Consider the following 12,566-nt stretch of genomic DNA (forward strand, 5'->3'; position numbering starts at 1 on the left):
GCTTGGTTTATTCGTGGGCCCTGAAGAAGATGGATAGTTTAAACATTTTTACAAGTTGGAGGTAGCAATCTCTTGGTGGTTTTGACTGGTGATGATGCCCAGGATGACAGTGCTGTCATGTGGGGATAACATACCACTAAGCTGGATCATGTTTGTTTTGATGCCTGATTGGGCCAGCACAAAATCCTGAGGAGAAAATAATCCGCAGAAAGTATTTTTATTGCAGTCTTGCTGTATCTTGCCTGAAGATCCTGTGTCTGCTTATCCAGGAGTTAGCCTGGGAGAAAACATGTAAGCCTTGGTTTCAGTGGTCTGCCCCTATGTCTGTAAGCAGGGTTGTGTTGGAAGGGGACATCTGTCTGATATTTGGTCTCTCTGCATTTAAACCATGGTTGGGAACAGAGATGGCATAAAATGCGGCCTCAGTATTTTCAACCTGTTACTTATTTTCCTGTGTCCAGGGAAGGTTCTGATTATGGCTTGTTTCTTGGCAGGATCCCCTGAGAACACATCTTGAGTGTGATCTGAGTCAGGAATACTGAATAATTTGTCAGAGGTTCCAGTCAGATGAAAGAACTAAATCTATAATCTTCATTAGAGTTCTTCCTTCCTCAGATTCCTTATTTTGGCCTGTGGGACTTAAATGGTAATGCTTTTAGAGTGAACCTAATATTAGAAAATGCATCATCATGTTTTCCTTTGTGATAATTACCATCCTTACTTCCATTACTTCTAGCTAAAGATGATCACCCTGGTAAAACTTTGCCAGAGAACCCAGCAGGATTCACCAGCACGGCCACTGCAGACTCCAGAGCCCTGCTTCAGGCCTATATAGACGGTCACTCTGTGGTCATCTTCAGTAGGTCCACATGCACACGCTGTACGGAGGTAAGGCTTTAAACTCAAGGGGTTTAAATGGAATTGTAGGAATTTGACAGACTTTTGAGCTCAAATGTAAACAATTGGATTTTACCTTTAGGAAGAGTGTATGTAGGCTGGGTGCGGTGGCTCACACCTGTAATCCCAGCACTTTGGGAGGCCAAAGCGAGCGGATCATAAGGTCAAGAGATCAAGACCATCCTGGCCAACATGATGAAACCCCATCTCTACTAAAAATACAAAAATTAGCCCAACGTAGTGGCATATGCCTGTAGTCGCAGCTACTCGGGAGGCTGAGACAGGAGAATCACTCGAACCCAGGAGGTGGAGGTTGCAGTGAGCCGAGATAGTGCCACTGCACTCCAGCTTGGGGGACAGAGTGAGACTCCGTCTCAAAAAAAAAAAAAAAAAAAAAAAAAAGGAAAAGTGTACGTGGGTGTAACTTGCTTCAGAGTAATTATAAAATGTGGATCTGATAATAAAATATTGTTTGAATAATCTCTTTCTGAGCTTTTGGGAAGTATGAGACATTTTCAGGTAGTCAAATTCAGGGAAGGTTAGGATGGGGGAGTTACCAAACCGGTTGATTTGCGGCCCTTTCAGATATGTCTGTAGGGAATATTTCATGAGGAATGGTTACTTAGGGTACTACCAAATTTTGATAAATATCTCTTCATGCTGTGGTTTATTATGGGGAAAATAACTTCACAAAGAATAAACTGTTTCCTACTTGGTTCTTAATCTTAGATTATCAGAGAGAAAAGGTCAGTGGTTACAGCCAAGGGGAGGATTAGTTTAGTCCACCCTGAATAATCCAGGGTGGACTTAACCATTAACGAAGGTGAGAATTGAAAGGCAAACCTGATCTGTCTGGTGCTTCATAGGAAGGCTGAGGACATTTAAATGTCACTGAAGTTTAGCTCTAGGCCTACACAATGGAGTCTTAGGTAAATATAACTGGCCATCTGTCCAGGTTCACTGGGAGGTTAATTTATTTTATATATATATATATATATATTTTTTTTTTTTGAGACAGAGTCTCGCTCTGTTGCCGAGGCTGGAGTGCAGTGGTGCGATCTGGGCTCACTGCAAGCTCCACCTCCCGGGTTCACGCCATTCTCCTGCCTCAGCTTCCCAAGTAGCTGGGACTACAGGCACCCGCCACCATGCCTGGCTAATTTTTTGTATTTTTAGTAGAGACGGGGTTTCACTGTGTTAGCCAAGGTGGCCTCGATCTCCTGACCTTGTGATCCGCCCGCCTTGACCTCCCAAAGTGCTGGGATTACAGGCATGAGCCACCGCGCCCGGCTGATTTTATTATTAAGTTTAATTTTCTCTCAACTTGTCTGCCCCATGACTTACTTTCCAGATCTCAAAGAGTTTGAATTCAGAAGCCTTTTTATTCTGGAAGCCTTACATAGAAATAAATGGGCTTATGGGCTTTTTGGACTCTCTCTCTCTCTCTCTCTCGTTCTGCGTGTGTGTGTGTGTGTGTGTGTGTGTGTGTGTGTGTCTGTGCACATGCGCACTTTTTTCCCAAGTAAAGAAAAAGGAAGGTGGGCGGCGAAAACACTGAAGTAGGGAGACCCTTTCATCCTTGTCTCTCTCCTGAACACATTCTGCATCGATGCCACCTTAGGCTTCATCCCTATCAAGATAGTGATGCCTTTCCTGTAGGACATCATATTGGGAGTAGGATTGCAAAGAGGCAGAAGACACAAGTCCCATCCCTGGGGGTTTAGCTCAACTGAGAGGGCAGAACATAGGCTTAAGAAGAAAAATGATCTCAGATAACCCATGCTAAATTCTACATGATTGGACAGGGAGTAAGTGCTAGAGAATTTAGAAAAGGGCTGGGCATTAGAAATCTGCTATGTAATTATTGGCCTCTGGGGGCTTAATTATCTAGCTCTGCAATTCTTATCTGCTTTTGGGACCTACTGCCCCTCCCCGCCACCACCCGCTACTTCCTTTTTTTTAATCTTTAAAATGAAGGGCTTGAACTAGTTGCTTATTGAGGGTTTTTTTGGTTTTGATTTTGTTTTTGAGACAGAGTCTCGCTCTGTTGCCCAGGCTGGAGTGCAGTGGTGTGATCTCAGCTCGCTGCAACCTCTGCCTCCTGGTTCAAGTGATTCTCCTGCCTCAGCCTCCCAAGTAGCTGGGACTACAGGTGCACGCCACCATGCCTGGCTAATTTTTGTATTTTTAGTAGAGATGGGGTTTCACTATGTTGGCCAGGCTAGTCTCGAACTCCTGGCCTCGTCATGATCCTCCCACCCCAGCCTCCAAAAGTGCTGGGATTATAGGCGTGAGCCACTGCGCCCAGCCCGAGGGTTTTCTTAGTTCTGAAATTATGTGCTTGTCTAGTCTTTTTCGTTACCAAACAGGTTAAGAGCCTGGACTCTAAAGTCAGAGTGTGGATCTTGGCTCTGTGATTTATCAGCCATGTGACTTTAGTTATTTACCTGTGGTGCCACAGTTTCCCCATCTGTAAAATGTGGATGATAATAGTACCTATATCATAAGTTTGTTATGAGGATTAATTAATATTTATAAAAGCCATAGAACATACCTGACACATAGTAAACACTATATCAGTGTTTGTTAAATAAAAGAACTACTTGCATTTTTCCTTTTCCTATCAGGACTTAAAACCTTGGGTGGTTAATCTTCCTTCTGTCAGTACTGAGGCTAGATTAAATGGTAATCAACAAATACCTGACTTAATGCTAAGTACAATGAATCCTATCAGTGGGTAAATAGCTACCATTTGAGTGCCAACTATGTGCCAGGCATTCGGTCACTCTACTTATATTTTCAAACATTATTAAAGAATTGGGAGCTGGGCACAGTGGCTTATGCCTGTAATCACAATGCTTTGGGAGGCCAAGGCAAGAGGTTCACCTGAAGCCAGGAGTTTGAGACCAGTCTGGGCAACATAACAAGACTCTATGTCTATGGGAAAAAAAAAAAATATATATATATATATCGGCATGGTTTGCATGTGCCTGTAGTCCTAGCTTCTCAGGAGGCTGAGGTGAGAGGATCACTTGACACTTGAGCCCAGGAGTTAAAGGTTACAGTGAGCTATGATTATACCACTGCACGCCAGCCTGGGTGACAGAGTGAGACCCTGTCTCTAAAATAAATACATATGGGCGCAGTGGCTCACACCTGTAATCCCAGCGCTTTGGGAGGCTAAGACAGGCAGATCAGTTGAGGCCAGGAGTTCGAGACCAGCCTAGGCAACACGGTGAAATCCTATCTCTTCTAAAACTACAAAAATTAGCCAGGCGTGGTGGTGAACGCCTATAATCCCAGCTACTCAGGAGGCACAGGCGTGAGAATCACTTAAAACTCAGGAAGCTGAGGTGGCAGTGAGCCAAGATCGTGCCTCTAAGCTACAGCCTGGGTGACAGAGCAAGACTCTATCTAAATAAATAAATAAATAAATAAATAAAATAAAAATTAAGAAATAAATAAATAAACAGAAAATTCCAATTTTAACTCTGCTCTAGTTCTGGAATGAAGAGTTGGGCTAGCGGTCAGGATTGCTACTAGTGGTAGATAGTCAGTGTGCTCCTTGCAATCCCAGATCTCTTTGACCTGTCATTGTTCTTTTTCTCTTTTCTTTTTTTAGTCCCCATTATGCCCCAGAATGTTCTTATTCTTACTGTTATCTCTGAAATCTACTAACTCCCTCACTTCCCAGCTCTGCTGCCTATCCCTGAAAATGTAAAGCCTTGCCTATATTTCCCCCAGTTTTACTTAATTAAAACTAGCCTGGGAATGAAGAACTTTTCCTATAACATTTGTTGGTTAGTTATTTGCATGCTTATTTAAACATACAGTTGCCCAAGCGCAGTGACTCACACCTGTAATCCCAGCACTTTGGGAGGCCGAGGCGGGCAGATCACCTGAGGTCAGGAGACCAGCCTGACCAACATGGAGAAACCCTGACTCTACTAAAAATACAAAAATTAGCTGGGCTTGGTGATGCATGCCTGTAATCCCAGCTACTAGGGAGGCTGAGGCAGGAGAATTGCTTGAACCCGGGAGGCAGAGGTTGCAGTGAGCCGAGATCGCACCATTGCACTCCAGCCTGGGCAACAAAAGTGAAACTGTCTCAACAACAACAACAACATATAGTCATCCTGGCAAATTTATTTAATATCATTATCCAAACAATCCCTGGGTATGTCAAGTCTTCTAGATAAACATTCCCTGGTTTTACCTTGTTGATTTCAGATTGGTGCCAGTTAATTTGGAAATTAATTTTCGATGTCTTTGGCCATGAAAGATGATTAGGTGCTTTTCTTGGTAAAGTGGTGAATTTCTTCTGAGGGTGTACAACTCATATACTTAGCTGTTCACATTTATTTATTTATTTAAATTACCTTGAAGTAGAATTTTCCCAGGTTATTTTCTTTAGTTTTTATTTAATCATCTCATTTAACAACTGGGATGTGAGTAAATCAGAATAGAGAAACTTTGTTTTTATATTTGTATTTGGTCTGATGAATGTGTATTTCTCTATGGGATGAGTAATGTCATTTGCATTAATTCAAGTTGGGAAGTGCCCATAAGGAAACTAACGTCTACATAAAGGTAGCTTTCCACTCTTGCATAACACATTAGTTACCATATGTGTTTTGCATGCATCTTGCTGTGAAGAGGTTTTAAAGTGCAAAGATAATCCCTCTCCACCTTTTCAGAAATGCAATATTTGTTTCTTATAGCTATTTCAGAGTGGTGGGGGGAACTGAATTCAGATTCAGACTGGGGCTTAGGTGACATCTAAAAGAGTTTAAGAAAAAGACTACTGGCTGGGTATATGGTGGCTCACGCCTGTAATCTCAGCACTTTGGGAGGCTGAGGTGGGCAGATCACGAGGTCAGGAGATAGAGACCATCCTGGCCAACATGGTGAAACCCTGTCTCTACTAAAAATACAAAAATTGGCTGGGTGTGGTGGCGCATGCCTGTAACCCCGCCTAATTGGGTGGCTGAGGCAGAAGAATCACCTGAACCTGGGAGGCAGAGATTGCAGTGAGCCGAGATAGCGCCACTGCACTCCACTGGTGACAAAGTGAGACTCTGTCTCAAAAAAAAGAAAAAAGAAAAAGAAGACTAATGAGGTTGTATGAGTGAACTTATTTTCCCATTTTATCAAAATGTTGAATTTGGTCCTATAAAAATGATAGAAATCTCCCAGTGTACTTCTATACAATAGGAAGTCTACTGTTTTAGTAGTTAAGTTTAGAATGAGACAAGAATATATTTTCTTTTTTTGTTTTTTTTTTCAAGAATCATTTTCCTCATTGATCATCTCTGTGAACTTCAGGCTACTCTGGCCTTTTAAATTTTATTGTATAGGCCGGGCGCGGTGGCTTACGCTTGTAATCCCAGCACTTTGGGAGGCCGAGGCGGGCGGATCACGAGGTCAGGAGATCGAGACCATGGTGAAACCCCGTCTCTACTAAAAATACAAAAAAAAAAAAATTAGCCGGGCGTGGTGGCGGGCGCCTGTAGTCCCAGCTACTCGGAAAGGCTGAGGCAGGAGAATGGCGTGAACCCGGGAGGCGGAGCTTGCAGTGAGCCGAGATTGCGCCACTGCACTCCAGCCTGGGCGACAGAGACTCCGTCTCAAAAAAAAAAAAAAAAAAATTTTATTGTATAACTGGAGGAATATGGTTCTAAACTTTCCTAAATTATTGACAGGCTGTTTGTGTCTTGTACATAAAAGTCTCTTGTGTCAGTAGTTTAAATGTTATCTAGTGGTATAAGTAACTTTTAAATAAAATTTTGTTTTTTTTTTTTTTTTTTTTTTTTTTTTGAGACAGAGTCTCGCTCTGTGGCCCAGGCTGGAGTGCAGTGGCGCAATCTCGGCTCACTGCAAGCTCCGCCTCCCGGGTTCACGCCATTCTCCCGCCTCAGCCCCTCCGAGCAGCTGGGACTACAGGCGCCCGCCACCACGCCCGGCTAATTTTTTTGTATTTTTAGTAGAGACGGAGTTTCACCGTGGTCTCGATCTCCTGACCTCGTGATCCGTCCGCCTCGGCCTCCCAAAGTGCTGGGATTACAAGCGTGAGCCACCGCGCCTGGCAAAATTTTGTTTTTTACCAGTATAATTTGTATAACCATGAGCATAAGATTTTTTGTTTGTTTGTTTTATTTAACAGTCTCAGAGCATAATAGGTTTTTTGTAACTGATTTATTGGTTGAGGGTTACTCAGCCAAAAAAAGAAATAATACTTTGACTATTGTAGAATATATTTTTCCCAGGTTTGCCACATAATGCTTTGGAAACATTAAGTGTTCCAATGCTTTTTTAAACATTGTATTAAACCTATTTTATAATGAGGTAGACTGAGTCACTAAACATATAAAATATATCTTATGAAGCGATACAGATGAATCATTGACAATTGAATAGAATCAACAGACTTCAGATACTCTTGTAAATATCATTTCTGTCAACAGGGAGAATCTTATGGGTTACATAAAAGTGAATTGGAAAGTTTTCAAAGGTGAAGGCTGGTTGAGGAAGGAAGTAACAAAGCTGGATAAGAGATTCTCCTGTTGGTTATAACCTCATTTTTCATTTTCCTCCTTGTTTTTCAACTTCTTCCAGGTAAAGAAGTTATTTAAATCTCTGTGTGCTCCTTATTTTGTCCTTGAACTTGATCAAACAGGTAAGTTTCTGTTTAATATGTAAATCACAGCTGCTGACTGTACATTTTGTTTCATTTATTCTATCTGGCTTTAATTTGTCTTCCTTGAGGTTTTTATTGTTTAGTGAGCATTTGCTAGTTGATTCCTCTTTTTGGTCATTTAGACAGGGTACTCTCCTGGAGCTAATCATATTTACCTTTAGCCTTTACCTAGTTTATAGCCTTGGTATTACCCAGAGTTTCTTCTTATTGAAATTATTCTTCTTATTACTCATGAATCTAGTTACAGATACAGTATTTGCTGGTTTTATGGTAACTTTACTTTTGCAAATTTGTCTCCTTTCTGATAAGTAATACAAATAGTATTTGAATTAAATATAAATTGAGATGCATTCAGAAATTTTGGCAGGGACATACAAAGATCAGTAAAGGTGAAAGATCCATGAAAAGTGCTACTGGGAAATCCCAGGGAGAGAAAGGTTGGTGGAGTAAAATGGAAAGCTTCTTTCTAGGACCATGGTGCTCCTTTTTTGTGGGTCAGAGGGCCCAAGGGCTCACAGGCAAACATTATTAAAAATCTAATCTAGGCCTGTTGGTGACTCACGCCTCTAATCCCAACACACTGGGAGGCCAAGGTAGTAGGATCGCTTGAGGCCAGGAGTTTGAGTCCAGCCTGGGCAACAGAGTGAGAGCTTGTCTCTACAAAAATAAAGAATTAAAAAATTAGCCAGGCACAGTGGCATGAGCCCATAGTTCTAACTACTCAGGAGGCTGAGGCAGGAGGTTTGCTTGAGCCAAGGAGTTCAAGGTTACAGTGAGCTATGGTTGCACCATTGCATTCTAGCCTGGATTACTGAGTGAGACCTTGTTTCGAAAAACAAAAAAGGGGCCGGGCGCGGTGGCTCACGCTTGTAATCCCAGCACTTGGGGAGGCCGAGGCGGGCGGATCACGAGGTCAGGAGATCCAGACGGTGGTGAAACTCCGTCTCTACTAAAAATACAAAAAATTAGCTGGGCGTGGTGGCGGGCGCCTGCAGTCCCAGCTACTCAGAGAGGCTGAGGCAGGAGAATGGCGTGAACCTGGGAGGCAGAGCTTGCAGTGAGCCGAGATCGCGCCACTGCACTCCAGCCTGGGCGACAGAGCGAGACTCCGTCTCAAAAAAAAAAAAAAGAAAAACAAAAAAGGATCTGCTAGTGGCCAGCACCGTCATTTCTATTAGGAAAAGTGGGCCCTTCCAGATTAGGAAGAGGAGGTAAACTTCATGCCTAGTAGCTTAAAGGAAGCAGAGTCCTGGGCATTGACAGCCTCTGCTCAGTCTCCAAAGGAATACAAAGAAAGGGCCTGGCATGGTGGCTCACTTCTGTAATCCCAGCACTTGGGGAGGCTGTGGTGGCTGGATTCCCTGAGGTCAGGAGTTTGAGACCAGCCTGGCCAATATGGTGAAACCCCGTCTCTACTAAATAATAAAAAAAAATTAGCTGGGTGTGGTGGTGTGCGCCTGTAGTCCCAGCTACCTGAGAGGCTGAGGCAGGAGAATCGCTGGAACCCAGGAGGCAGAGGTTACACTGAGCCAAGATCGCACCACTGCATTCCAGCCTGGGTGACAGAGTGAGACTCTGTCTCAGAACCACAACAACAACAACAACAACAAAAAAAGGATTCAACTAGACAGAGAAAGATATATGGCAATTGGGAGATATGAACAATTGGCATGTAAGTTTCATTTCTTTTTTTTTTTTTTTTTTGAGATGGAGTTTCCCTCTTGTTGCCCAGGCTGGAGTACAATGGCACGATCTCAGCTCACTGCAACCTCTGCCTCCCAGGTTCAAGCAATTCTCCTGCCTCAGCCTCCCGAGTAGCTGAGATTACAGGCATGCACCACTACGCCCGGCTAATTTTGTATTTTTAGTAGAGATGGTGTTTCTCCATGTTGAGGCTGGTCTCGAACTCCGGACCTCAGGTGATCCGCCCGCCTCAGCCTCCCAAAGTGCTGAGATTACAGGTGTGAGCCACCGCGCCTGGCCATAAGTTTCATTTCTAGGGTCAGGAGGAAGGAGGTAGTTGTGTGGCAAGACATATTACTTGGTGTTTCTAAAGATAGGTTCTCTAACACAGAGAGCATCACATAATAACTACCATATATAGAGTGTTAGTCCCTGTTTTACATGGACTATGCTGGGTTAAGTATAGTCACCTATCCTCACATGAACTCAGCAAGGAAGATATTCTCTATATTTTATAAATGAGGAAATTGAATCCCAGAGAAGTCAATTAACTTCCTTAACATTGACCCAGTGTGGTGGCTCACGCCTGTAATCCCAGCACTTTGGGAGGCTGAGGCGGGAGGATTACCCGAGGTCGGGAGTTCAAGACCAGCCTGACCAATATGGAGAAACCCCATCTGTACTAAAAATACAAAATTAGCTGGGCATGGTGGTGCATGCCTGTAATCCCAGGTACTCGGGAGGCTGAGGCAGGAGAATCGCTTGGACCCGGGAGGCAGAGGTTGCGGTGAGCCAAGATCGTGCCATTGCACTCCAGCCTCGGCAACAAGAGCAAAACTCCTTCTCAAAAAACGAACAAACAAACAAACAAGAAAAACAACAACAACAGAAAACTTCCGTAACTTCATATAAATACTGGATCTATAATTTGGACACAGGCCTATGTAATTCTGAAGCCTATGTTATTTCCATAATACCATGTTATCTGGCTCCTCTACAGTGACCCTTCTATTCCTTCATCAAGGAAGGCTCTTGCCCCTAAATACTCCATAGTATGAAAGGAAATCTCAATAAATAAAATTTCTTCTGGGTCCAAAAGTAGCCTTTTATAAAAATATAAATTTTCCTGGGAAACTTAAGTCACTTGCAACTTGCTGTGAATTAGGGAAAAATAACCAAACAGAACAATAACCAAACAAGCAAATTAAACTAATATAAGGTAAAGCAAATGAACATGTCCTTCAAGGATGGGAAAGGTAAAGGAGATAACATCGGAACAGATGGGCAGGATGAACGCACTAAGTGCTTGGGGAGCATGATTTGTAAGGATTTTCTTTATGAATCTGGGAAACTTGTGTTTTTTGGTAACAAATGGCTGATGTTTTATTTCTAAATCTGTTAGTAAATGGTTAAGGAAGTTTTAAGAGTCTGTGATTTAATACATGTATGAACTTTATTTTCAGTCCCAGAAAATAAGCACTGGATTATGAATTGACTTTTGTCCCGGTGGTTCCCCAGTTATACTTCCCTTGCTCTTTCTTTCTTTTTTTTTTTTTTTATTGAGATGGAGTTTTGCTCTTGTTGCCCAGGTTGGAGTGCGATGGCACGATCTGGGCTCACCACAACCTCCACCTCTTGGGTTTGAGCAATTCTCCTGCCTCAGCCCCCAGAGTAGCTGGGATTACAGGCATGCGCCACCACAGCCAGCTTATTTTGTATTTTTAGTAGAGACAGAGTTTCTCCATGTTGGTCAGGCTGGTCTCGAACTGCTGACCTCAGGTGATCCATCCACCTCGGCCTCCCAAAGTTCTGGGATTACAGGCATGAGCCACCACGCCCGGCTCCCTTGTTCTTTCTTAAATGTCTTCTTTACTTTCTCTATCATTTTTCAGACTATTCTTATCTTTTTTAAATGTGTATTGCCAGTAGGGAGGTGTGGTGACTGAAAAATCTATTAAATTTCTCCTTTTCCAACTACTTTTCTGTGTGAGACTGGATTTTTCATTTACTTCTACCAAAACATATGTTGCAACAAATTAATCCAGAAGCAAATATGGGAATCTAGTTGTTTTTTATTAGGACCCATGCTAAAAAAATTTAAAAGATGTGAAACAATGCCAATCTTCTCACTATGTTTATTTATTTATTTTGAGACGAATTAAGTGCATTCTCAGCTCACTGAGCAAAGATGCACTGAGCTCGCTAAGAAAGTGCATTCTCAGCTCACTGAGCAAAGGTGCAATCTCAGCTCATTGCAACCTCTGCCTCCTGGGTTCAAGCAATTCTCCTGCCTCAGCCTCCCAAGTAGATGGGATTACAGGCATGTGCCACCACGCCTGGCTAATTTTGTGTTTTTAGTAGAGATGGGGTTTCACCGTGTTGGTCAGGCTGGTCTCAAACTCCTGATGTCAGGTGATCCACCTGCCTCGGCCTCACAGACATTTGGGATTACAGGCGCGAGACCAGCTTGGCCAACATGGCAAAATCCTGTCTCTACTAAAAATACAGAAATTAGCCAGGCATGGTGGCAGGCGCCTATTATCCCAGCGACTCAGGAGGCTGAGGCAGGGGAATTGCTTGAACGCAGGAGGCGGAGGTTGCAGTGCGCTGAGATTGCGCCATTGCACTCCAGCCTGGGCAACAAAAGCAAGACTCTGTATCAAAAAAAAAAAAAGACCAAGTTTGACACCCTGTTCTAAGGCAAGTAGGAAGAATGAATATTAACACAGTTTTGATTTTGTGAGATTTATTTGTCCCAAGCATAGGAGGAACACTATTCTACATGTGCAGTTGGCCTTAGCCATGCAGGAGAGATGTGATCTGGTTCATGTCTTCGAGGAGCTTGTAATCATGGAGCTGGAACTGCTGATGCAGTCTTCTAAGTGCTGGTTTCATGAATAAAACACCTCCTTTATCTGTTTCTTCTGGGTTCCAAAAGAACCCTCCATAGGCATGATTTTCACACCAGTGTTGGCTACGTAATCTTCCCAGGGCCTGGATCATAGTGGGTATTTAAAGAGTCAGAAGATCAATTGGTAGACAGGAGTATTTGGCATAGAATCACATGGGTGCATTTATTCATTCAGCATATTTATTGAGTGCCTGCTGTGGTCTAGGCTCTGTATACTAAGCACTGGGAATACAGTAGTATACTAGGCAGGTGTGCTTCCTGTCTAAAGGAATTAGACTTGCTTGTGTGTTTTTTTCTTTTTTTTTTCTAGCAAATTCCTCTTATTTTCCTTTAGAGTTGAGGGTCTGTGTACTGCCTAACTGGATTGGTAATGGAGTG

General features: G+C 42.9%; 1 protein-coding gene across 2 annotated transcripts in view; it reads left to right on the top strand.

The window, feature by feature from the left end:
* TXNRD1 (thioredoxin reductase 1) overlaps positions 1–12,566 on the top strand; it is a 187,339-nt gene that overhangs the window by 36,756 nt on the left and 138,017 nt on the right. For both annotated transcript variants that reach the window (XM_055235464.2, XM_055235465.2), the window contains exons 2-3: positions 737–888; positions 7,513–7,573. In XM_055235464.2, coding sequence (XP_055091439.1) covers positions 737–888; positions 7,513–7,573 — 213 coding nt within the window. The remainder of the gene's footprint in view (positions 1–736; positions 889–7,512; positions 7,574–12,566) is intronic.

The sequence above is a fragment of the Symphalangus syndactylus genome, chromosome 13 (genome assembly GCF_028878055.3).
Source record: "Symphalangus syndactylus isolate Jambi chromosome 13, NHGRI_mSymSyn1-v2.1_pri, whole genome shotgun sequence".
Lineage (NCBI taxonomy): Eukaryota > Metazoa > Chordata > Mammalia > Primates > Hylobatidae > Symphalangus > Symphalangus syndactylus.